Source organism: Silene latifolia, chromosome Y (genome assembly GCF_048544455.1).
Source record: "Silene latifolia isolate original U9 population chromosome Y, ASM4854445v1, whole genome shotgun sequence".
Classification (NCBI taxonomy): domain Eukaryota; kingdom Viridiplantae; phylum Streptophyta; class Magnoliopsida; order Caryophyllales; family Caryophyllaceae; genus Silene; species Silene latifolia.
The window spans coordinates 421284061-421306301 of record NC_133538.1 but is presented as its reverse complement, the minus strand read 5'-3'; the positions used below and the strand labels follow the sequence as shown (position 1 = coordinate 421306301).

At 36.4% G+C, this 22241-nt stretch overlaps 2 protein-coding genes across 2 annotated transcripts; one reads left to right on the top strand and one right to left on the bottom strand.

Moving 5' to 3' along the window:
• Positions 1-10421: 10421 nt before the first annotated feature.
• On the bottom strand, positions 10422-12858 carry LOC141632448 (uncharacterized). Its single transcript, XM_074444994.1, has 2 exons — positions 11388-12858; positions 10422-10873 (listed from the first exon to the last, which is right to left on the bottom strand). Exons 1-2 carry the CDS (start codon positions 12856-12858, stop codon positions 10422-10424), a joined length of 1923 nt encoding a protein of 640 aa, XP_074301095.1.
• A 3637-nt stretch (positions 12859-16495) lies between these two features.
• Positions 16496-22110, top strand: LOC141633156 (mitochondrial import receptor subunit TOM40-1-like). The gene is made up of 11 exons (XM_074445616.1): positions 16496-16880; positions 17672-17753; positions 17835-17934; positions 18045-18140; positions 18215-18265; positions 19037-19102; positions 19234-19335; positions 19747-19815; positions 19901-19984; positions 21009-21104; positions 21738-22110. The coding sequence occupies exons 1-11, from the start codon at positions 16745-16747 to the stop codon at positions 21792-21794; spliced, it is 939 nt and encodes a 312-aa protein (XP_074301717.1). The 5' UTR covers positions 16496-16744; the 3' UTR covers positions 21795-22110.
• The last annotated feature ends 131 nt before the right edge of the window (positions 22111-22241 follow it).

Sequence of the window (22241 nt, the reverse complement as noted above, 5' to 3'; positions counted from 1 at the left end):
TATAATTTGATTAAATAAGATACGGTCTAAGTGATCGAATTGTTTTATTGCTTAGACGAAATTATTGTTTAAGGAAACAATTGCAATTGAATGAATAATTTATTATAAATACAAGATGTTGTGATTTATAATTGGTAAAATATTTTGGTACAAGTAATTATGAATTACTAATTCGATTTTGTATATGACGTATTTTATTAATGCGTTGATTTTTAATATGTTAAAAATATATAACAATTTTACATGACATGTGACATGTGACAAATTGACAAATTGACAAAGATAAAATGGAATCCATTTTATCTCAATATGACCGAAATAATGGGGTGTTTTAGGAAATTATTATGTTAATTATATTAGTGGTAAACATAATCATATTTGCCTAAAACTAGCCATGCAAGCCTACTTGTTCTTGTGAAGACAACCTTGCTCATGCATTGGCCCTTTGACCCCCTCCCTCTACCCGGTTTTGAGAAGGAGAAAACCATGGGTTTTTCCTCTAATTTTTACCTTATACACTAGATGAAATGTTAGTGTATTCATTCATTCATTCATTCAACAATCAAAAATAGAGTTTTTAGAGAGATAAAAATTTCTTCTTCCTTTTCCTTCTCTTAGCCGAAATTAAGAGAACCAAATAAATATTTTTGGGTCATTTTATTTAAATTAATATTGTTCTAGTAATAATAATATTAATTTTTGTTAAGAGATTACCTTGGGTATTAATCCTTGGGAGGGATTCTACACTTGAATCCTTGTTCTTCCATTTTAGGAGTGCTCAAGAACAAGTAAGAAGGAGATCTTACTTATGCCCAATAATCCGAAATATCAATGTAAGGGTTGACGATTTCTTCCTTATTTTCATTATTGTTTGCATGCATAAGATCAATGTTTAATTTTATGACTAAATTAAATCATAACATATATAAATATGTCAAGTAATGAGATATAGATTTCTAACATTTTTTAGATACCACTTTGACCCATATACTTTCCTTATCCATAAGAATTTTCCATAAAAGTTTCATTTGAGCAGCTTTATTAGCTGCTTCAGAAGATTTAATTCCTAAACCACCAACCGACTTTGGTAAACAAACTTTATGCCAACCAACCAAATTAGGAGAACGCTGGGAAGGATTCTTATTCCAAAGAAAGTCTATTAATTTTATCTATTCTATTATGGATCGATGAAGGGGTGAGGAAGCTTTGCATCTGAAAAGTTCCCTCCGCGGCTAAATTAGCATTGACAAGAACTAGTCTACCTGATTGAGATAGAGAATTCGCTTTCCATTTCGATAATTGAGTGCAAGAAGATTGAATAATGTTCTCGAAAGTATTTTTAGTCACTCTGCTATCAATTATAGGACATCCTAAATACTTACCCAAATGAGCTTCCTCGTTCATATGAAGAATGCCTCTAAAGGATTCACGAAGAGAACGCTCAATATTTCTAGTGCATTGAAAAGTGGATTTGTCAAAATTAACAAATTGTCCGGAGATCGTGCAAAATTTATCTAAAATAGAATTAATAGTTCTACAACTTTGGTTAGAGGCTTTAGCGAAAATGATAGTGTCATCCGCAAAAGTGAGAAACGAGATTTTCTCCACTCCGGATCCAATTCTAATACCAATATCACTAGAGCTAACATCACTATTTTTTTGTAGAGATCTTGCTAAAATCTCGGCGCACATAATAAATTTATATGGCGAAAGTGGGTCTCCTTGTCGAATACCTCGAGTGGGTCTAAAAATGTCTCCCGGTGTTCCATTTACTAACAATGAGTAAGAAACAGTGTTTACACATTCCATAATCCATGAAATCCACTTAGCATTAAAACCCATTTGCTTAAAAGTTTCCTCAATAAAATTCCATTCTTGTCTGTCGTATGCTTTCTCCATATCAAGTTTGATTGCAATCCAACCTCCTTTGCCTTTTTTACGTTTAAACGAGTTGAAAATCTCGTGTGCTAAAAGAATATTATCTTGAATGAATCGATTAGGTGTAAAAGCACCTTGAAACGGGTGTATAATCTTATGCAAGACACTTCGAAGACGATTAGCCAAGATTTTTGCAATAATTTTATAAATTGTTGAACAAAGACTAATCGGGCGAAAATGGTTCGCTGTTTGAGGATTTTCAATTTTAGGAATCAATGCTATGAAAGTATGATTTTGTTTTTTAGTAATTTCTCAGAATGGAAAAATGCTAAAACTGCATTAGTGACGGAATTTCCTACAATATCCCAGTATTTTTGAAAAAACTCTGCAGGAAATCCATTGGGACCTGGGCATTTATCTGCGGCTAAACTAAACACAGTTGTTTAACCTCTTCTCTACTCATATTACCTGTAAGAAATCTGTTATCTTCGTCTGTAATTAATCCACAAATAGACTTAAAATCCTCATTCTTGTCGAAATTACAAAGATGATTTTTCGCAAACCTAAGTTTAAACTCCTCAGATATTTCTTGCTTAATGAGGGTTTGATCAGTAATACAAGCACCATTCTTTTTTATAAACTGTTTAATACCATTTCTGTAATACTATGGTTTTATGAGTCTCTGGGTACTCTATCGAGTGGGCCTTACTCTTTAGAGTAAGGGTGTTTTGGTTTTTAGAAAAGTATTCTGCCCGTAGGATACTCGATCGAGCATCCTGGGTACTCGATCGAGTAAGTGGCACTCGATCGAGTACGTCAGCTACTCGATCGGGTAGCTCGGTTTACTGTTTTGTCGGGTTTTGTTAATAATGAGAATTAGTATATAAACCTTTCCGTCACTTTCATAATACACTTTTATCAAACCTAATTACTTCAAAAGAGATTTCAACCTACGTACTTCGCATCTTTCGCATTATTGACAAATCCCGGAGCTTGAGAGGTCGGAATTCATCATCCTTTACATTATTGTGATCCTTGCGTCGAGGGTAAGATCTACGTACCGATTCTATAGTATTTTATTAAGTTTGTTTAAACCCTAATTTGGGGGTTTTATTAGTTTTTATGATTGTTAGTAATTATGTGATCATATGTTAGGAGGAGGATTCGTAGAGGAGGCTTTTTTTATAACAGCTGTTGAGATCGTCTGATTGTATTGCATTCCAGGTAGGGTTTCCCTACTCAGTATTAGTCACATGATGTGTTGGTTGTTCTTTGTGATTGTTGAGTTTTATCGTACGAGTATTGTGACAATTGTTGGGTTTGATTGCTGATTAGTAGTTGTGTGTGATTGTATCTGTCTGTGTTCTTCGGGGTGCGTCCCTGGCTGAGTGGAGTCACTTGCGGGAGTGTCTTCACGCCCATGATTCGCCTTCTATTGAACCCGCCACAGAAGGGATGTGTACATTAATGGATTTGGGTTTATCACTCGACGGAGATGAGCGGGGCTTAGGTGGGAACGGCTGCAGTCCCCCACTGGCGGCGAGGAGTAACCTGTTGCGATGGGTTCTTTGGCAGGGCTACACACTTTAGTGTGTAGTCAGTATGGTGGAGTTGGTGATGGAGTTCGGAGTATATCTGTGACGATTGAGCTGTGTTGTGTGTTGTTTTGTTTTGTTGAGTTATGTAAATTATGTGATTATTACTGACCCCGTTTAATTGGTTTAAAAACTGTGGTGATCCTTTCGGGGATGGTGAGCAGTTTTTGAGCAGGTATGAGTCGAGATACATGGGATAGCTGGGATGTGTCGCCATCAGATGATAGAGTCATCCGCTGTAGTTTTGATAGTTTCTTTAGACAGTGTTTTGAGATCATGTAAACCGTATTTTGGCAGTTGGTTTTGGATTGTATTTACTCACTTAAACTTTATACTATTTAAATGTTGTTTCTTTATTGTCTTTTGATTATCATTGTCTCGGGAAACCGAGATGGTGACAGCTTTATACCTGAGTGGTCCTGGTAAGGCACTTAGAGTATGGGGTGTCACAATTTCTACTAAGTCTAATCGTGGCATGAGTTTGAAAAAATTTGGTATTATTATCTCCAAAATTAGCTTTGTTTATACGAGCTTTTTGTTGCTAGTAAACACGTTTATAGTCAAGGAGTGCATCGCACTTTTTCAACCATCTCAATTGCGCGACTTTTAAATTGGAACTATGAGATGTGCCTAGTTGATTTTGTATATTTTCTAACTTTTTTTCAGCAATTGAAAGTTGTCTAAAAATATTTCCAAAAGTAGACTGATTCCATTTCTTAGCTTTTTTGTTTTAGCAATTTGCATTTTTGGGAGAGACAGAAGATATATGATCCCTGAAACTTGTATTGCCAACAATTTTTAACCATTTTACTGAAATCATTCCGGAGGGTCCACATGAGTTCAAATCGAAAAGGAAGGGCTTTCCTATGAACTTGGTCGTGAAACTTAACAGAGATAGGACAATGATCGGAGCTAGTGAAAGCATGATGCACAAACTCCATATTTGGATATCTACTTATCCAATTAGGAGACGCTAAAACTCTATCAAGTATTTCAAAAACATTTACTGAACCACTTTTTTTTTTCTCCAAGTAAAAAAATTACCGAAAAAAGGGAGATCTATACAATTTGTATTACTTAAAAACATTAAAATGCTAGTTGAATGGTCATTGGGTATAATTAAGTACCTATGTATTTAGTGGGGAGTCAAGATGGAATCCGTCAACTCAAGGTAATGAGTTTGAACTCTATGTTGTCATTAATCTTATTGGTCATATAAAAACCTTGGACAGGGTAGACGAATGATTTAAGAAAGGAGTTTCTTAAAGTCATTCCCGACCAATAATGATTGACATGTAACATAGTGGTCGTCTAGTGGGGTTTGACAGTCGAACCATACCCTAAGATGATCCAGAGTTGGAAGGACGGAAGGAAATAATTACAGTGTCCTTTACCAGGTTCGAGTACAGTGAAGTACAGTGAATATTGGTATTATGCACGCTATCCGGCCGTCGGGGAGTGTTGTTAGACGCCAATCTCAATTAATAGTTAATGAGATTAATTATTACCGATTTAGCGATGAACCTATGTGGTCACACACTTACGGTTGATATTTAACGTTTACGATTATTTAATTTATTATGAGATAATTAATTAAATGACCAAGATGACTTATTTTTATATTATCCTCTAACACGGAAATATAGTTAATATCGGAAAGACGTGTGTGAGAAACTGAGATGAGAATAAGACCATTGGGTTGGGCCTTAGAGGCCACGTATCTTTTTAGCCTTAAATGTCAAGCGTGCAACTCTTATCATTTAGAGTCTACGTGCTGCTATTATGGTCAATCCTTAATTGTTAAGGATGTGACTCGCCAATGACATTACTTGATGGCTAAGAAATGTTTTGCCTATAAATAGTAATGGCACATTTCAATTTATATATACAAGAAATCATCTTCGTTCTCATACCAACTTATAAAAGAGAAATTGTTTCTCTATATTCCTAGGTTGGCTCAAGGGTTGAGAACGTTAGTCTATCTATTGGTGTGAATACACTAGAGACTCCGTATTTATTTATTGTCTACACATAAAATATATGCCCCTTTACTCAGTTTTACAAGTTTTTAAATGCAATAGATCTCAGGAGGACCGCATTTCTGTCTTCCGCTACTACATGTAATGTGCCGCGGTCCCTTCACATTCAACTTAAAAAAACAATTAACTAGACTTTAAAAGTGTGAAATCTTAATTTTGAAATCTGAAACATTCAAGATCGAATTACAAACCTGATAGACTTATCGCGTACCTATGCAAAGATAATTACCCTAAACAACAAGTTAATGTAGCAATAGGGGTCGAACACAAGGAAACGGGAATTACGTCGTGAATTGCTATGGGTAGATTTTTATCAAGGTCGACTTCGATTTGGTTTGGTTTGGTTGTTTGATGATTAATAAAAATTATGATGTAAATTATATAATAAAAGGGAGTCTAAGGGGTTCGGGTCACACATGCAAATGTAGATATATGATCATGATAAATGCGGTACTAAATATATTGTCAATTGCTTAGGCTTAAAGACACCCACCTTACGATATTAGTGTCAACCATAGACCGGGTCCTAGAGAAACTCTCGTCCATGACTAGGTCGTCCTACTATACATGCTTAGTCTAATTCAATTCCGTGCCTCTCGACTTATAGAACGAATGAACAAACTTAATCAATTGAATAGGGCCTTAAACAAAGATTAAACATTATGGCACAAGCATGTGATAGAAGCAATTTAAACAATATTATTATTAACCTATTTTATCATGTTATATACTTATTTTATGCATGGCTCCCCTAGCCCTTAGACTTAGAGATTTAGCTACTCATATTAGGGTATAAATTGTAAACTATATTAAGAGAAATGATAAACATGATAATGAAAATGATGTAACCTAAATGGTAAGACATATAATATAAAATTAAACTATGTGGTATAAAAGGACTAATGATAAAAACTATGTGATAACTATAATAGAAACGTAAATTAACCAAGCTAGAATTAGAATTACCGAATGGAAATAGAACTTGCAAGGAAGAACAAAGTAGAACCAAAAGCTTGAATGTATAAATAACCAAATGTTTAACAACTACAAGCTTAATAATATTGAAAACTAATGAGAAAACTAATGAGAGAAATATAATGCTTAAGGCTATTGTAAAGTAAAATGAGACGTGAAAATTAGATGTCTAAAACCTTGGAACACCTATCCTATTTATAGGAGAGGAGAAGGAAACGTAAATTTCCTAGATGCATGCGGCCCCGATCGGGGCTGGGTGGCCCCGATCGGGGTTGTGGTTATCCTGGTAATTTGGCTTAAATTCTTGTTTAATGCTTGAAGGAATCCAATGTTTGCGATAAATGATCCTTAATGCACCCGGTTAATGCTTCATAAATCCTTCTAAGAGCATCCAAATGAGCATCCTAAGCTTTGATATTTTCCACATGATTTTTGGACTTCTTATTTGGCTCTTTGTAGGATCATTTTGCATTTCTCACACACACTTGCTTGGGATTGGAAACACCTTTCATTGTCATGCTTGGTCCATCTTGTTCCCACTTAGCTTAGTGAACTTGGTGTATGCTAATGTGATAGGAAAAAGCCTCTAAATGCTTAGATTCCTACAAAAGGTAACAAATGCAAACAATACACCTAGAACACAATATTAGCTCACAATATACTAATTAAAGTACGATAAACAATAGAAACCGAGCTAAAATGAGGGATATAAGTATATATAAAATGAACATATCAAAACCTAGATAGTCGATTATCGACATTTTTCATCTTTTACATTAAATTGATTGGTGGAAGGATATAAAGATGGAATCATGGTTATGAGAACGCCAATCGAGAAGTTGGAGATGATGTGGATTTTGAAGCGATGGAAGTAGTTCGCGGCGGGGGGCGTGGACTGCAGAGGGGCGGAGGAGGTGGTAGTGATAACTCTGATAAGTTAATTGCAGTTGTCATGGGGGTTTGGTAGTGGCAGGGAAGAAGATGGGTTTTCACATTTCTTTTGTCTACTCTCTATAGGACCGTCTTATAGCATAGGACGGGTCCAATAGAAGGTATGAGCCCAACATGAGAATTTTGTAAAACAAAAAGACGGTTAGTTTTGAGAAAAAAAAAGAACGTGAGGGTGAGTTGGTGCAAATGTGCAATTGAGAACTGAAAGTTTACTCTTTGTGGGTCCCACTTTTCTTTGACTATTTTTTTTCCCGAAAACACAACGGTTTTACTTTTATCGGTGATATATGTTATTTCATTGTTGTCAAAAAAAAAACTTTTATCGATGACGTAACTCGTACTTTAAGTATTGAGGTAGTACAATGTAGTTTTCAAGCTAAAAAGTCAAGTATTAGGTTAAAAAACTGGAGTTTGTAATATAATGTAGTTTTCAAGGTAAAAACTCAAGTTTTATCCTAAAAAACTAGAGTTTCCTAATTTGAAACGGGTGTTTTTTCTAGATTTAAGGCCAATTTTTAAAATTTAAAGCCTGAGATTTTAACAATAGGAATTGTTAAGGTGACTTCTCAAATTTTAAGTTTAAATTTAAATTTTGTAACCAAGCAATGACTTTAACCATACATTATTTTTCCATTTGTCTTTTCATTATAAGATACACAGATTTCAAATTCAAGCCATGAGATTCAAGTTAAAAAAAAACATCAATTTTCAACTTAAAATCACAAGTTTTAATAGTTAATATGGAAATCGAACCCATACCTTGTGTTTAACACACGCTCTTCCATTTGAGCTAATTGATTTTGATTTAACAAAACTGGTGAATTAAATATATATATATATATATTTGCCAATTTTGATTTTGCTTGCCAATTATTCTTTATTTTCAAGTTAGGGTTTAGTCGATAAAAAAGTAAAGTAACAACCACAACATGTATTTCAAAAACTAGCGGTTTTAATGTATACTCGTGATATAACTTTAAAAACTACTAGTTTTTAGCTTTAATGTATGTCTTCTAAATCACTTATTGTATTGTAGTTAACATTGAACACTTTTAGAATGAAAACTTACCACTTTCATGTATTTACTTCACCTTTTAAATTATAAACATTCATACTTATATAAGTCGTCTAAATGAATAAAGGCACCTACAAATCTACAATCCATTCTTGGGACATTAGAAATGAACTATAATTTGGATGAAACTTCACACAAAACTTACAATATCACCAAATCAACCTCATGCATGTTGTATATATAAGAAAATATGTATCGGAAATAAACCTTACTTGATGAATCTCCTTTTTCCACATTGTTGTGATGGATAAATATGCTAACTTTAATGAAAGCTCGAGTTTTTACGCCTTTTAATTGCTCGAAAGTTGAAGGCATGGAGGAATCCATAAAAAAAATTGCAATGAAATTGAAGATTAATTTTGTTTTTTGGAAGACAAGAAGGCGATTTTCAAGTTGGGAGACAAATATAGTGATGTTAGTCGTAGGTTTTTCTTTTGGATGATGAAAAGTACATAAAAAAATCAGTTTAGTAGGTAGTTGATATTTTCCTCTTTTATGTAATTTGATTTGATTTGTTTAGGGCCTTAGTTAATCATAAATGGGTCGGTCTTATGGTAAGAGACCGCCCTATATAACAATTTGTGTTTGTTTTATACTTTTATTTAATCTCCTTTTATTGGGCTATTATCTTCTATTGGACCCGTCCTATGCTATAGGACGGTCTTATAGGAGAGTTACTGTCAGCAACTCTCCTATAGGACCGTTCTATAGCATAGGACTGACCCAAAAGGAGAGAAGCCCAAAAATAACACCTCTAAGTTAATTAGTATTCTATTTTTATTTTAACAATACGATATTCTTTGATAAAAACTAACATATTTAAATATACAATTTATTAATATAAAATTTTAGGTTATCAAAATAAAATATTTTTTTTACAAGTATATTAAGGACTTTTGGTTATTTGAATTTATAGCCTTATAGGCATTTTTGGGTCGGCCCATGAATTTTTTTAGTTCAGTTTTTGGGACTTTGGGCTTTTTGGTCCAGCCCATGGGCTTTTTTTAACCAAAATGAAAGGCCCAAGCCCTTCAAAAAGCGGATTGAGCCGAGCCGAGTCAATGGGCTTGGGCTATTCGATCACCTCTAGCTGAACTGAACTGAATTGAATAAAGCTAAAGTAAGAGTTAATTTGTGAAGAGATGAACTGAATTGAAGCTAAAATTAAGGCATAAAGAACAAGGCCTAACTAGATAGTAGATACTCCATCTGCCTCAACAGATTCTTTATCTTTGCCTTTTCACATTTGTCGAGGCGCATTTTACACTATCAATATCTTTCATTTTGCATTGATAAAAATTATAAAAATTTGATATTCTTAACGTATTTACAAAGACGAATCAAATAAGATCCCACATTACTATATTTTCTCTTAGAGATTGTCGAAAATATTAAGGGTGTTTGGTTCAAACACAAAAAGTATGAGGTATAAGTTTGAAATGAGTCAAACTCATACAAAGTGTTTATTTGTCAAACATAAGGGTTTCATACCCATATTTCAAACCTATGAGATATGAGTTTCTCATACCCAAGGAGGGGGTGTGTATGAGATTGATACCTATGGGTATCAAATTAAAAGAAACAAAAGTGTGAAAATAAAAATTATGACAATATTGTAAATAAACTTTTATATATTTATTTGATTAAATCTTTATTTATATGATTTTATAATATTAAAAAATATTATTTAAAATGTTATATTTTACATATTTTAGCTTTAATTGAGTTTCAAACTCATACCACTCGGTATTGAAACAAACACATGGAATGAGGAATGAAGTTCCAACCCCATACCACCCAAGTATGATTCCTGATTCCAAACTCATGCTCATACACAAAACAAACGCCCCCTAAAAATTCTCTTGAATTGTTTTTTTTTTGGTGCGCAAGAGGGGCAAAGCCCCGAAATTAACTAAGAGCTATTACACGGGGAATATCAACCCCAAAAATGTCCTCCCTAAGAATAGGGCTTAATTCACTAGGAGGAGAATCTAAATGCGTAATTAAAGTACTAGAATTGACTCCCTTATTAGCAAGGAAATCTGCAGCTCTGTTTGCTTCCCTATAAGAATGTTCCAGCTTGATCCTCCAATGGCCCTCAGCTATCAAATCTTTGCATCTTTTAACTATGAATTTTAGACTGTTGCTCACTAGTTGTTCTTCATTGATGAGATTGACACAGGGGGAATTATCCATATGAATGAGAAGCCTAGAGATGTGAAGAAGCTTCGCTCTCTCCAACCCGGCTAGTAAGGCTAGAAGTTTGGCTTTCATAGAAGAGCAAACTCCACAGGAAAAATAATAAGCTGTAATGAAATTACCGATCTCGGCTTGAAAAATTCCTCCTCCACCTGCTGGACCTGGATTACCTTTAGAAGCTCCATCCGTATTTAATAAAGCCCACCCGTGGGGTGGAGGTCACCAACGTATGAAAATTTCCGTGTCCTGAGGCCGTGGCGATGGAGTAAAAATATTATGGTGGTCAAAAGCATGTTTTGTAGCCTCGAATTGTTGATAAAGAAAAGCTCGAGGGTCAATAGGATTTTCTCCATCTCTACCAAAGACTACATTGTTTCGCCATCTCCAAATCCACCAGCAAGTAACTGCAAAATAAATAGGCCAGTCCGCAACTGATGTCTCCACATCGTTACTAGCATTCTTAGCTAGCCAGGTGGGAAAGGACGTACTAAAAAAGAAAGAGTTGGCCGACTAACTGCCAAATTTGTTTTGAGACGGGGCACGAACGGAGAAGATGTTCAACGGTTTCTTCACCCACGCTACAACGGGGACAAAGGGGGTCAAATCCCATATTTCTTCTTACCCTGTTAACATTTACCATCAAGCGACCATGTGCCGCAAGCCAAATAAACATACGGATTCTTTGCTGAACTGGTAATCTCCAAATAGTACGTCTGACAGGAGATTCAGGAGAATCCCCATAATCAAACCCTTTCAAGTAACCTAGGGCGGATTTTAAAGTAAATTTACCTGATGACGTACCCTGCCAATAAAGAGAATCTTCCAAATCCGGGTCGTTAGCTAAAGAGATAGACGAAATTCTTTGAAGAATATTCTGTGGTAGAAGGTCTGCAAATAAATCCCATTTCCATCCATTTTGCTCGCACCACATATCACTAACTGTTGCACCCAAAGAGACCTCGGGAATTGGAGCTATATTATGGTCAAATAAGCAAATACCATCAACCCAAGAATGATCCCAGAAAAGGGTTCTTCTACCATTACCTACCGCAGTGGCTGTGCCTCTCACAATAGTTTTGGCTTGTGCCGAAATACATGCCCATATATTAGACGAATTCTGTTTAGATTGAAAAATATCAATATCACACCTGTTGTTGCAGTACTTAGCTCGTAAAACTCGTGACCATAGGCTTGTGGGCTCGGAAATAACTCTCCACCCCAACTTGGTAAGAAACGCAGCATTAGCCTGTCTTGCAGATATAATACCTAGCCCCCCACAGGACTTTGGCTTTTGAACCGTTTCCCAGTTAATAAGATGGACAGACTTCTTATTTTCGTCACCACCCCATAAGAAACGATGGGCTTTTCTATCAATCGAGTCACAAACTGTTTTAGGAATCTTCGCTGTCTGCATACTATAATTAGCTATAGTGGTCAAAGTAGACTTGACTAGTGTATCCCGTCCGGCCAAAGAGAGGCGTTTCGTCGCCCACCCAGCTAACCTTGAATTTATTTTATCTTCCAAATGAGCAAAGGTATGATGAATCACCCTTCCATTAATAGCAGGCATGTCTAGGTAAGTACCAAGGTCATCTGTTTCGTCAATTCCGAGAGCTTGACTAACAGAGGTTCTACGAGAAGCAGCGATATTACTTGAAAAGAAAACTCGGGATTTAGCTAGACTTACTTTCTCTCCTGAGGCTTGACATAAATGGTCTAAAACATGTCGCATGACTAGAGCTTGATCATCTTTAGCTTCTCCAAATAATACCATAACGTCGGCAAAAAATAAATTAGTAATAGTTGGTCCATGTCGTCCCAAGACTATCGGCCTCCAATTATTATTCCGCACTTCTAGATCAATAGCTTGTTGTAGCTTCTCGAGGCACATAATAAAGAGGTAAGAAGATAAAGGATCTCCCTGTCGAACACCTCTAGAAGGGATGAATTGCTCCGTCGGTTCCCCATTCCATAGAATCTGCATACGTGTAGATGTAACACATTCCATAACCACGTCCACAAGAAGGTCTGGGAATCCCATATCATTCATTGTATCTCGGATAAAATCCCATTTCAGACGGTCATATGCTTTTTCTAAGTCAATTTTGATAGCCATAAAACCCAGCTGACCCTTCTTTTTCCGCATAGAATGTATAGCTTCTTAAAAAATAACGATATTATTTGTAATTTGTCTCCCTAGGACAAAACCACTTTGGGTCTCAGAAATAACATGAGGCAAAACCTTCTTAATACAGTTAGCTAGAGTCTTGCTAATAATTTTATAAGCTACATTACATAGGCTTATAGGACGAAATTGAGAAATAAATTCAGGGGAGTTCACCTTTGGTATAAGAACAATATGCGTATCACCTTCCGGGATTCCTTTTCCTTCGAGAGCTTTTATAACCATGTCACAGAGAGAAGCTTGAACCAGCTCCCAATTTTTCTGATAAAAGAGGGCTTGAAACCCGTCAGGTCCCGAAGCTTTTAATGATCCCATATGATTAATAACTTGTTCAATTTCTGCAACATTAGCTGCACTTTCGTCCGTATATAAATTTTGAAAATATTCCATTACAATTCTCTTAATTTCACGCTGGTCATCTGTCAGAATACCGTCTGCATTTTTTAGAGTAGTAATACGATTCCTCCACCTTCTTATCAACGTGATAACCTGGAAAAAAGATGTGTTACGATCCCCGTCTTTAATAAACTCCACACGCGATTTTTGGTACCATAACAGTTCGTTCCTCGTGTTCCATCACTCCTTCCAATTCTTTTCTCAGCCTTGCTTCCAATTTGATAAGATAACTCACTCTGGATAAGGAAAGTTCTCGTTGACATCCTTCAATCCTAGCCATTAGCTCTTTCTTCTTGCGGAAAATGTTGCCAAAAACTTCTTCATTCCAGGTTTGTAATTTTTGAGACAGTTCTCCAAGACGGGTCAGAAAAATACCCTCAGAGGGCCAATTAGTGTCAATAAAATTCTTAAATTCTTCATGAGTTAGCCAACATGCCTGGAAACGAAAGGGACGGTTAACTGCATTCAGCGGAGCAAATCCATTTGGTGAAATAAACAGCGGGCAATGATCAGACGATATAGCAGGAAGGTGTCTGACCATAGCTTCTTCAAAACGAAGTCCCCAATAAGAGTTGCACAGTGCTCTATCTAAACGAGCACTCTGTCTCGTCTCTACAGATTTCCCATGAGCCCAAGTGTTATTCGGACCCGTAAATACAAGTTCGATTAATTCACAGTTTTCAATCCATTCGTTGAAGCGTTCACAGCGTCTAGCCATACTCTGATCACCCCCATGTCTCTCACTGAGGGAACGTGTTTCATTAAAGTCTCCCGCAAACAACCAAAGACGGTTATTACTCCTCGCAAAAGCTTCCAGTTCGGACCATAATTCTCTCCTATTCGTTGGGTCAGGACTCGCATAAACAGCCGAGAACAGCCAGGGAAACTCTCCATTCCTAGCTACCTCGATTGTGATATACTGCATATGCTCTGTTACAAGAGTAACTGAGACAACTTCTTTTTTCCAATAAATCCAAATTCCTCCGCTAAAACCAACAGCATTGACTCTAGAATGACCATCATAGCCGAGAATGTTACCTAATTTGATAGCATGATCCCCTCCCATGTGGGTTTCTACAAGAGCTAGAACAGTTGGTTTATAAGTTCTTACGACTTCTTTAATGGTAGAAATTTTGTTTTTACTACCCGTGCCTTGCACATTCCATACCATAAAAGTGATATGGGGTAAATTGGGTGTTCAACTTGGAATCCTTGTATTCATATGATCAGGTAGATAGTTTAAAGAAGATAGATAAGCACGACTTACTAGTTTGAGGACATTATTAATACTCCATGGTATCGATAGTTCCAGCATTAGCTTCGATGGATTGTTCTTCATTAATTCGAACTTTATGTCCATTACTGGGCTCTCCCGTACCATTATTCCCAAGTAAGGGGCCGCCATCTTCGGTCAAGTTGAGATCGTCACTACCTGAGTTGGTGGGATTATCTCTATCCGGGGGTTTTGTGGGAGGCAGCGAGGTTGAGGGAGGGGGCGGTCTAGATAAGAGAAGTACGGATGAGGATTCATCGGTACTAATCAGAGCACGACTGGATGTATCAGGCAAAACAGACTTCGAAGAAACAGGGGAGGTTGTAGGGTTACTTACGTTGGTAGATTTTGTTTTAACTATGGGGATATTAGTAATATCTTGAAGAGTTTGAGGTGGGGTAGTGGAAATATTATTCTTATTAGTTGGATTATTATTAATTTGGAAATTAATATTGTTTTGGAAATTAGAATCCTTTTAAGATTAGATATTATTATTTTTGGGAATATTAGATTGTGAGAGGAGATTATTAGTACGTTTATTTAGGGAAGCGATTTTTAGCTTGATTCTGGGAGTTTGAATAATATTCCGTGAGATAGCATTACTAGAATTTGAGAATGATGCAGGGACTATGGGAGGATTATTCGGGATTGCATTATCTTCGGGATTATTTTGTAGGACTCCAAATCTCGTTCCTGATATCTTCATTGATTGACCATAATTGAATATTTGTTTATCGTTACCTATATTTCCGGGTTGGTGGGTTGTATGAGCAGACGGTTTTCTTCGCGGTGGTTTCTTAACCATCATCCAGTCACCGAAGTCCGCACTTTCCTCTGGCCGTAGGCCTGCTTCAAGTGAATGTGCACTAGGAGGACTATTTGGACATTCTGAACTTTGATTTAGATTCAATACTTCCATGTCAGTGGTGTTAGCTTCTTTCATCGTACACCCTTTGCTTGAATGACCTAGTTTTCAACACTTAAAGCAGATAATCTTGAGACCTCTGTACTGTATACCGTAGACCTTACCGTATAGACGAAATTTTGACAGTAGCAGTTTGGATATGTCAACTTCAATGCTCAGACGAGTAAACTGACCTCGTTGTGCTGTAGCAGTATTGTTGTCAATACGAATAACTTCTCCTATTTTCGACCCAATTTTCTTTAAGAACGTAGCATTAAGGTATTCTACAGGGAGATTCAGAATTCGAACCCATGTTGTGAGCTTAGTAATGCTATCTTCTGATGGTCAGTAAGGGTGAGTTTGCCACATAATATGAATTCGTGAGGTCAGTAAGGGTGAGTTTGCCCTTTATCGACCATTTTGCATTAAGTTTTCGCATGAGCGATAAGTACCTAATGTTCTTATCGAACATTTTGATGATGAGATAATGTCGCCATGGTTTGCGAAGAATTGCTTTTTTTTTTTTTTTTTGTGAGAAGAATTCGAGGGCAGAGGGTATCATCATCGCCATCTTCAATGTCATCATCAGAGTCTAAATCGATATCGTCCAGAGACAGATCCTCTAATGAATCGAAATCAGACCCAAAACCTTGCACCTTCTCCTTATATGATATTGCCGCATGCTGTTCAACAGGATCACCGGTTTTGCCAGCCGGAGGAGAATTAGATTGACTCCTTGGGGATTCAGCATGAAATATATCTATGTGCATCGTCTTTCTTTTCAAATTCTTCGGGAGTGGAGGAAAAGAGGAGCCTGGATGACTGGCCGTCGTGTTCCCAACCGTGAAGGTGAAAGCAGGGTTGATGCTAGTCTCTGGCGGGAGACCCTGGTTAGGATCCAACATTCAAAATGTGAAAGAATTGTGAGTAGTGTCTAAAAGCACATGTAAAAAATCTCTTGAATTGAAGGAAGTAAAAATTAACATTACATTAAACTATCCCTAAAATTAAAGACGTCTTGATCTAAATCGAATAAACCCGTTTGTCAGGTCGTAAAAGGCAAACAAAAGAACCACCAAAAACCCTTGTTAAGCCCCCCTCGTTCCTTCAATCTAACCCTTTTATCTAATCTCTACCCTCTTTCCAAACCCTCTTCTCCATTTCCCAGAATCCGATCTAAAGATTGGATCATTTTCATTCTAATTTCTGGGATTTATCAATTCAACATCAATTAACATAAACCCTAATCAAAGTTCAAATCTTTTTCATTAAAAATGTCAGCAACCCCAATTACAAAACCAACAACATTGGGTCCAATACCTACTGATTCTCCCAAAATTGATGAACATGTTGGTTACAAGAATCTTCCTTGCCCTATTCCTTATGAAGAAATCCACCGTGAAGCTTTAAGTTAGTGTTTTTAATCACTCAAATTTGTGTTTTTTGGGTTAATTGTATGTTTTGAATATTAAAGTTTGTTAGATTTGTTAGTGTAGATGATGGAGTTGGTAATGGTGTGCCCTTATGTCCGTAATATTGTATAGCGGGTTCGGTTCTATGTGGCTACTATGTTCTGCTAGGAGCCGCAAGTAAACACTTTCCAACTGTTGATTTAATACTGCAAGTTGGAAAGTGTTTACTTTGATGTGGATGGTGTATTTACTGAATGTAGTTTCCAGGGTTTTGTAATGCTTGAAAAGTGTAAGAATGATGTTAATATTCTTTTGCTTGGTTGGTAGCTTTCGCGTATCGTTGTCGAATGGTTTGGTAGTATGTTCTCTGCGATTTTCGGTGCAATGTACTTGAATGTACATATCTGAGCTGACTATGCAGCTTACTTTGATGTAAACATGGTATTCCATTAGCATTACTTAATGAGTTGTTATTAGCTTTCTTGTGTGAGTATGAGTTTTGGACGATTGCGGTTGATTGTATGTGACCGAAATTTTCCCATGGTCTCAAATGTAACTGTTAGGGGATCGAAATAATGCAATTACTTATACTGTAAATAGTTTGGGTTACATATGAAATTCAAGAATGTAACTTTTGGGGTGTCTCATTTGATGAAATAATTCTCGTGTAAGAATAATGGTTGAAGTTGATGCTTTTATTAGTATGTTTAAACTGAGTAGTGCTAGAATTGGTAATTAGCTCATCTTTCTTGCGCGTCATTAATTTGAATTTGCCAATGTTGGTGACAGTGTCTCTGAAGCCGGATGTTTTTGAAGGGGCACGCTTCGATTATAATAAAGCACTTAGCCCAAAATTTTTCCTTAGCCACAGGTAATCTCTGCTGTTCGATCACTGCTTACTGATGTTTACCCTATAATTCCAAGTGATCCCTGCTTCCTGAATAATTTTCAGTGTATCCATGGGGCCAATGGAAGTTCCGACTCAGTCCCCAGAGACCCTCAAAATCCCCACATCCAATTATGAGTTCGGTGCTAATTATATCGACCCACAAGTAAGAATGCCTGATAATTAATGATACTGAGGATTGAGATAATGGCTTAAAATGAGTATCTTATCATATGTATGATATTCATATAATTAATCGAATTAGTGTGATTATAGCTGATGCTTATTGGGAGAATAACACATGAGGGTAGATTAAGTGCAAGACTCAAGTATGATTTGCTTGATGATCTTACTTTGAAGGCCAATGGTCAGGTAATTTTTTTTAAACAACATTGCATACCTCATAGATGATTCGATTCTAGCTAATAGTTCTTGTTGTTTTCCAGCTTACAAGTGAGCCTCACATGTCCCATGCAATTGGTACCCTTGACTATAAGGTAAGAGCTTCATATCCCTCTCTCTTCTTATCTTAATTTCCCCCCTCAATTAAAGTTAAATAAGGTAACGTAGGTCTAGTAGCTTCTTGTAAAATTTAGGGTGCCTTTGGATAGGAAAAAAGGCGGAAAGGATAGATATTCTCAACCTATGTGTGATGTCTGACTCCTTTCTGTGGGGTTTTTATAGAGGGACTGCTCCTGATATTTTGGTAGTTTGGGTTCTTAGATGCTGTTTCTGCTTTAGTGCTCATCATATGATCGATGTTTCCGTTTCATCATAGTTAAGTGCATCAAATAAGCTCACTTGTGTCTGGCATATGCATTGAGGCTGTAATTGTCGGCACACTTTTCCACGTCTTTTATAACACGACATACTTCAGCGACAGCAACATAACCGTAGTGCCTCAATGGTTCCCACAATTGCCTGCAAAGTGCGGTGTAAGGAAGAGGGATCAAACCTACCCAGCCTTACCCTCGTGTTAGCAATACAAAGAGGCTGTTTCGGAATGCTCAAGATGAAAACTGTGTCGGTCACTGCATCGAAGGACTAATACTTTATAATAAAAAGTAGTGCCCCACCTTTAGTTAGTCATTTTGCTCTATTCCATCTTATCCAGAACCAATGTGTAATGAGTCTCTGGCTCCATTGGAAATGGAAACATACTTCAGCATTTATAAAAAATCTATTGATTATAATTATCCAGGGAAGTTCTACTGAGTTGCAATGTTTATGTTCTTATATGTTGGGTCTTTTGGCGGTTTCTTCCTCAGGGAACTGATTATAGGGCACAGTTTCAATTTGGGGGTGGTGCGCTTTTGGGGGTTAGCTACATACAGGTATTTATGTCAAGCTTTAATTGTCTCAGTATAACTGTATCATTTTTTGTATTTTTTTTTTCTCTGACGACGAACTCATACATATTTTTACTTCGTTAATTTTCTCACGTTTTCTCGGACTATCTTGACAGAGTGTGACCCCGAATCTTTCTTTGGGTGGTGAACTTTTCTACACTGGTCAACATAGAAAATCTGGTGTAGGCTACGCTGCTCGATATAGCAACGATAAAATGGTACTTCTTTTTTCCTTCCATAAGAATACTATATCAGTATATTAAATGGTTTAGTTTATCAATTGGGCTCCTCCCTTATGTACCCTCTTTTTTGTCTCTCTTTCATTTTGTTGCCGTTTTGTAAGTCAACTACTTGGTTGGGTTCTGCATGATATAGAAGAGAGTTTCGTAGGGTAAGATAAGAAGTCCTGCATGCCAACTATGTCTTTTCGGTCCCTTTGTAGAATGGTAAAGTTGATCAAACCCTATTGTAGTGCTGAGTCAATTGAGGGAATGACTTAACTCTTGGTTCTAACAAGGGTGATTTTTATAGTTAACTTAGCAAACAAACTATATCTGCAGTAGAAAAGATTTGTCTAGACAAGAGTACTTTCGGTTTGCATTTTGTCGTGTTTTCTGCTACATTTGTAGGTTGCAACTGGTCAAGTAGCTAGCACTGGTATGGTTGCCCTTAGCTACGTTCAGAAGGCATCTGAGAAGGTGAGTTGACTGTATATTAACTGCATAATCTCTGCCAAGTTCCACAAAATTTTCCTGGAAGCTTGCTGACTTGTGTATGATGTAGGTTTCACTTGCGACGGAATTAGTGTACAACTATTTGTCTAGAGATGTCACAGCTAGTGTTGGTTATGACGCAATACTTCGCCAGGTATCCCTTCGGCCTCCCATCCATGATTAAACTTTGCTAAATACAATCTACTCCCTCACCCTTTCACACTTCCGCAGGCAAAAGTTGTTGAATGACTTGTTGTTTTGCAAGTGTATTACCCACCTCCCCCTTTTATAACTCTCACTGTCAGTCTTTTAACTAACGCCGGGAAGGTCTTTAGGTTAACGAAGCCTTTATGGATGTTGCATATGTTGATTTTAAGTGAAGTCATAGCTCTACTGTTCAAAGTAAAACTTTCGAAGGGACTTGAATTAAGCTGGAATACATGCTCTTTTTTTTTCGAATGACTAATCATTGAACAACCTACGATGTGTACACACTCGGCCCTTTACTTTTCTGGTTTACCTCTTTGGAGGATTTGGACAATTTTAATGGTGTAAATAGAAACTAGTTTAGATCCCGTGCAAATGCACGGATTTTTTAGATTGTAAATATTTAGAGAAATTAACATTTAGCAACTTAACATTAAATTTAATATAATATTCTACAATTATTAATGATTAGTATTAAGAAATAAAATAAAATTAATTTCTATTTTCGTGTTCGTGTTAAAGGTAAAAAAAAATCACCAAAAAAAGAGGTAAATATTAATGATTATTGATAAGAGGTAAAAATCACAGTAACTTTTAAAATTTAATGTTGTAGTCTACAATTCTTAAATGTTAAATACATTTATGGTTAAAATTTGATGATAAATATTAATAAAATATATAGTAGTCTGATATTATATGATAGAATACATCACACGTAAAATGTGTAGTAGTCCAAAATAATGGGTAGAATACATTTCTCTACAAAGATTGACGCATAAAAGTTATAGAGCATAGTAAGGCCCACATATAAAATATCCAAAAATGTTCGGCCTAATTTATAGGTTAAATGATTTGAGCGGGAAAATCTCTAGATTCACCTATTCTTTTAGTAGATAGGGGATTCGATTTGTTCAAGATACTCTGTATAGAAAAGGTGCAATAGTATTTATACCCCTCCTTTCTCTATACAGGCTCGTGTAAGAGGGAAGATAGATTCAAATGGATGTGCCACAGCGTTTCTTGAAGAGAGACTTAGTCCAGGGCTTGGATTCTTACTTTCCGCTGAGGTGAGTTTAATGTGCCTGACATTTTTTTTTCTCAGGCAACTTCGCTAATCCTATGGCTTGCCTGTATTCTAAAATTCCTAGGGCAGAGATACTGTCGTCTAAACGTTTGTGGTCATAATAAGAAGCCAGTAGTTCTTTTTTTCTGCACTTGAACACTTGATAAGGTGTGTGTTATCTTTGCAAGTTAAAGTTTGGAAGCGATTGATTCGTTTTCTAGTTTGGCTTCAGATAATGTGATCAAGTGATCATATAGTTCTGCTACCAAGGAAGTCATGACCTTAGTAGTTAAGACGAACATAACCCATAAACTGGGACACGGTCCTCGTGATTATTTGAATGGACATACACAGCCTTACTCTGCGCGTTTGACATAGAAAGGTTGTTTTTGGTGACCGATTATGAATATTGCATTGATTGCTACTTCGCTATTAGAAAAAAAGATCTAGCGATTTATTTTGTTTTATTCTATCATAATCCAGAACCAAAGAAAAGGTGATTGCAGTACTCCTCTTAATGGTCTTCCCTCTTTTTTTCGCCCTCCCTTTCCTCTGAATGGACTATGGTGCACATAACATTGTTTTCATATCAGCGCATCCGCGTTTTAAGTTCTGACTTTGTCATGCAACAATGCAGCTTGATCACTGGAAGAAAGATTACAAATTTGGTTTTGGTATGAATGTTGGGGAGTAAACAATTGAATTTGGCTCCCCGAGATCAGCATTGAAGCCCAACTGATGTTGGGATTCTTATCAACTTTAGCCTGTTCCAGACAGGCTTTTTTTGTTTACATTCAATTCATGTGTGTACACTATGTTCCGAGTTATTGGTCTAGAGGGCATTGTTGCCGAGATGCAAAAGCATTCTTTACTCTTATTTTACCCTTGTTATCGAGGAATATTGTTGTTCCCTTTTCTTCTAATTATTTCTCCTCCGCCATTGTAGAATTCCAAATAATTAAAATTTACGTTCTCGTCACCATGAATGATTATTTTCCGGTAATTCGTTTAAGGCCATTTGTATACTTTTTTCCTAATCATTTATTTACCTTTTTTATTCTTTGTGAGAGTTAATTTTAATCAAATGTAAACAAATGAATTGGACGAAAGAAGTACTCCGTATCTTGTAAGCCACAATTCA

What these genes read in the sequence shown, in the direction of transcription:
- LOC141632448 (XM_074444994.1), bottom strand. Translation starts at nt 12,858, where the DNA reads ATGCGGAAAAAGAAGGGTCAGCTGGGTTTTATGGCTATCAAAATTGAC. An exon ending in ACCAGTTCAGCAAAGAATCC is followed by an intron (nt 10,874 to 11,387) that starts GTATGTTTATTT and finishes AAGGTAATCCAG; the next exon opens with GTCCAGCAGGTGGAGGAGGA.
- LOC141633156 (XM_074445616.1), top strand. Translation starts at nt 16,745, where the DNA reads ATGTCAGCAACCCCAATTACAAAACCAACAACATTGGGTCCAATACCT. An exon ending in AAATTTTTCCTTAGCCACAG is followed by an intron (nt 17,754 to 17,834) that starts GTAATCTCTGCT and finishes AATAATTTTCAG; the next exon opens with TGTATCCATGGGGCCAATGG. An exon ending in GATATAGCAACGATAAAATG is followed by an intron (nt 19,336 to 19,746) that starts GTACTTCTTTTT and finishes CTACATTTGTAG; the next exon opens with GTTGCAACTGGTCAAGTAGC.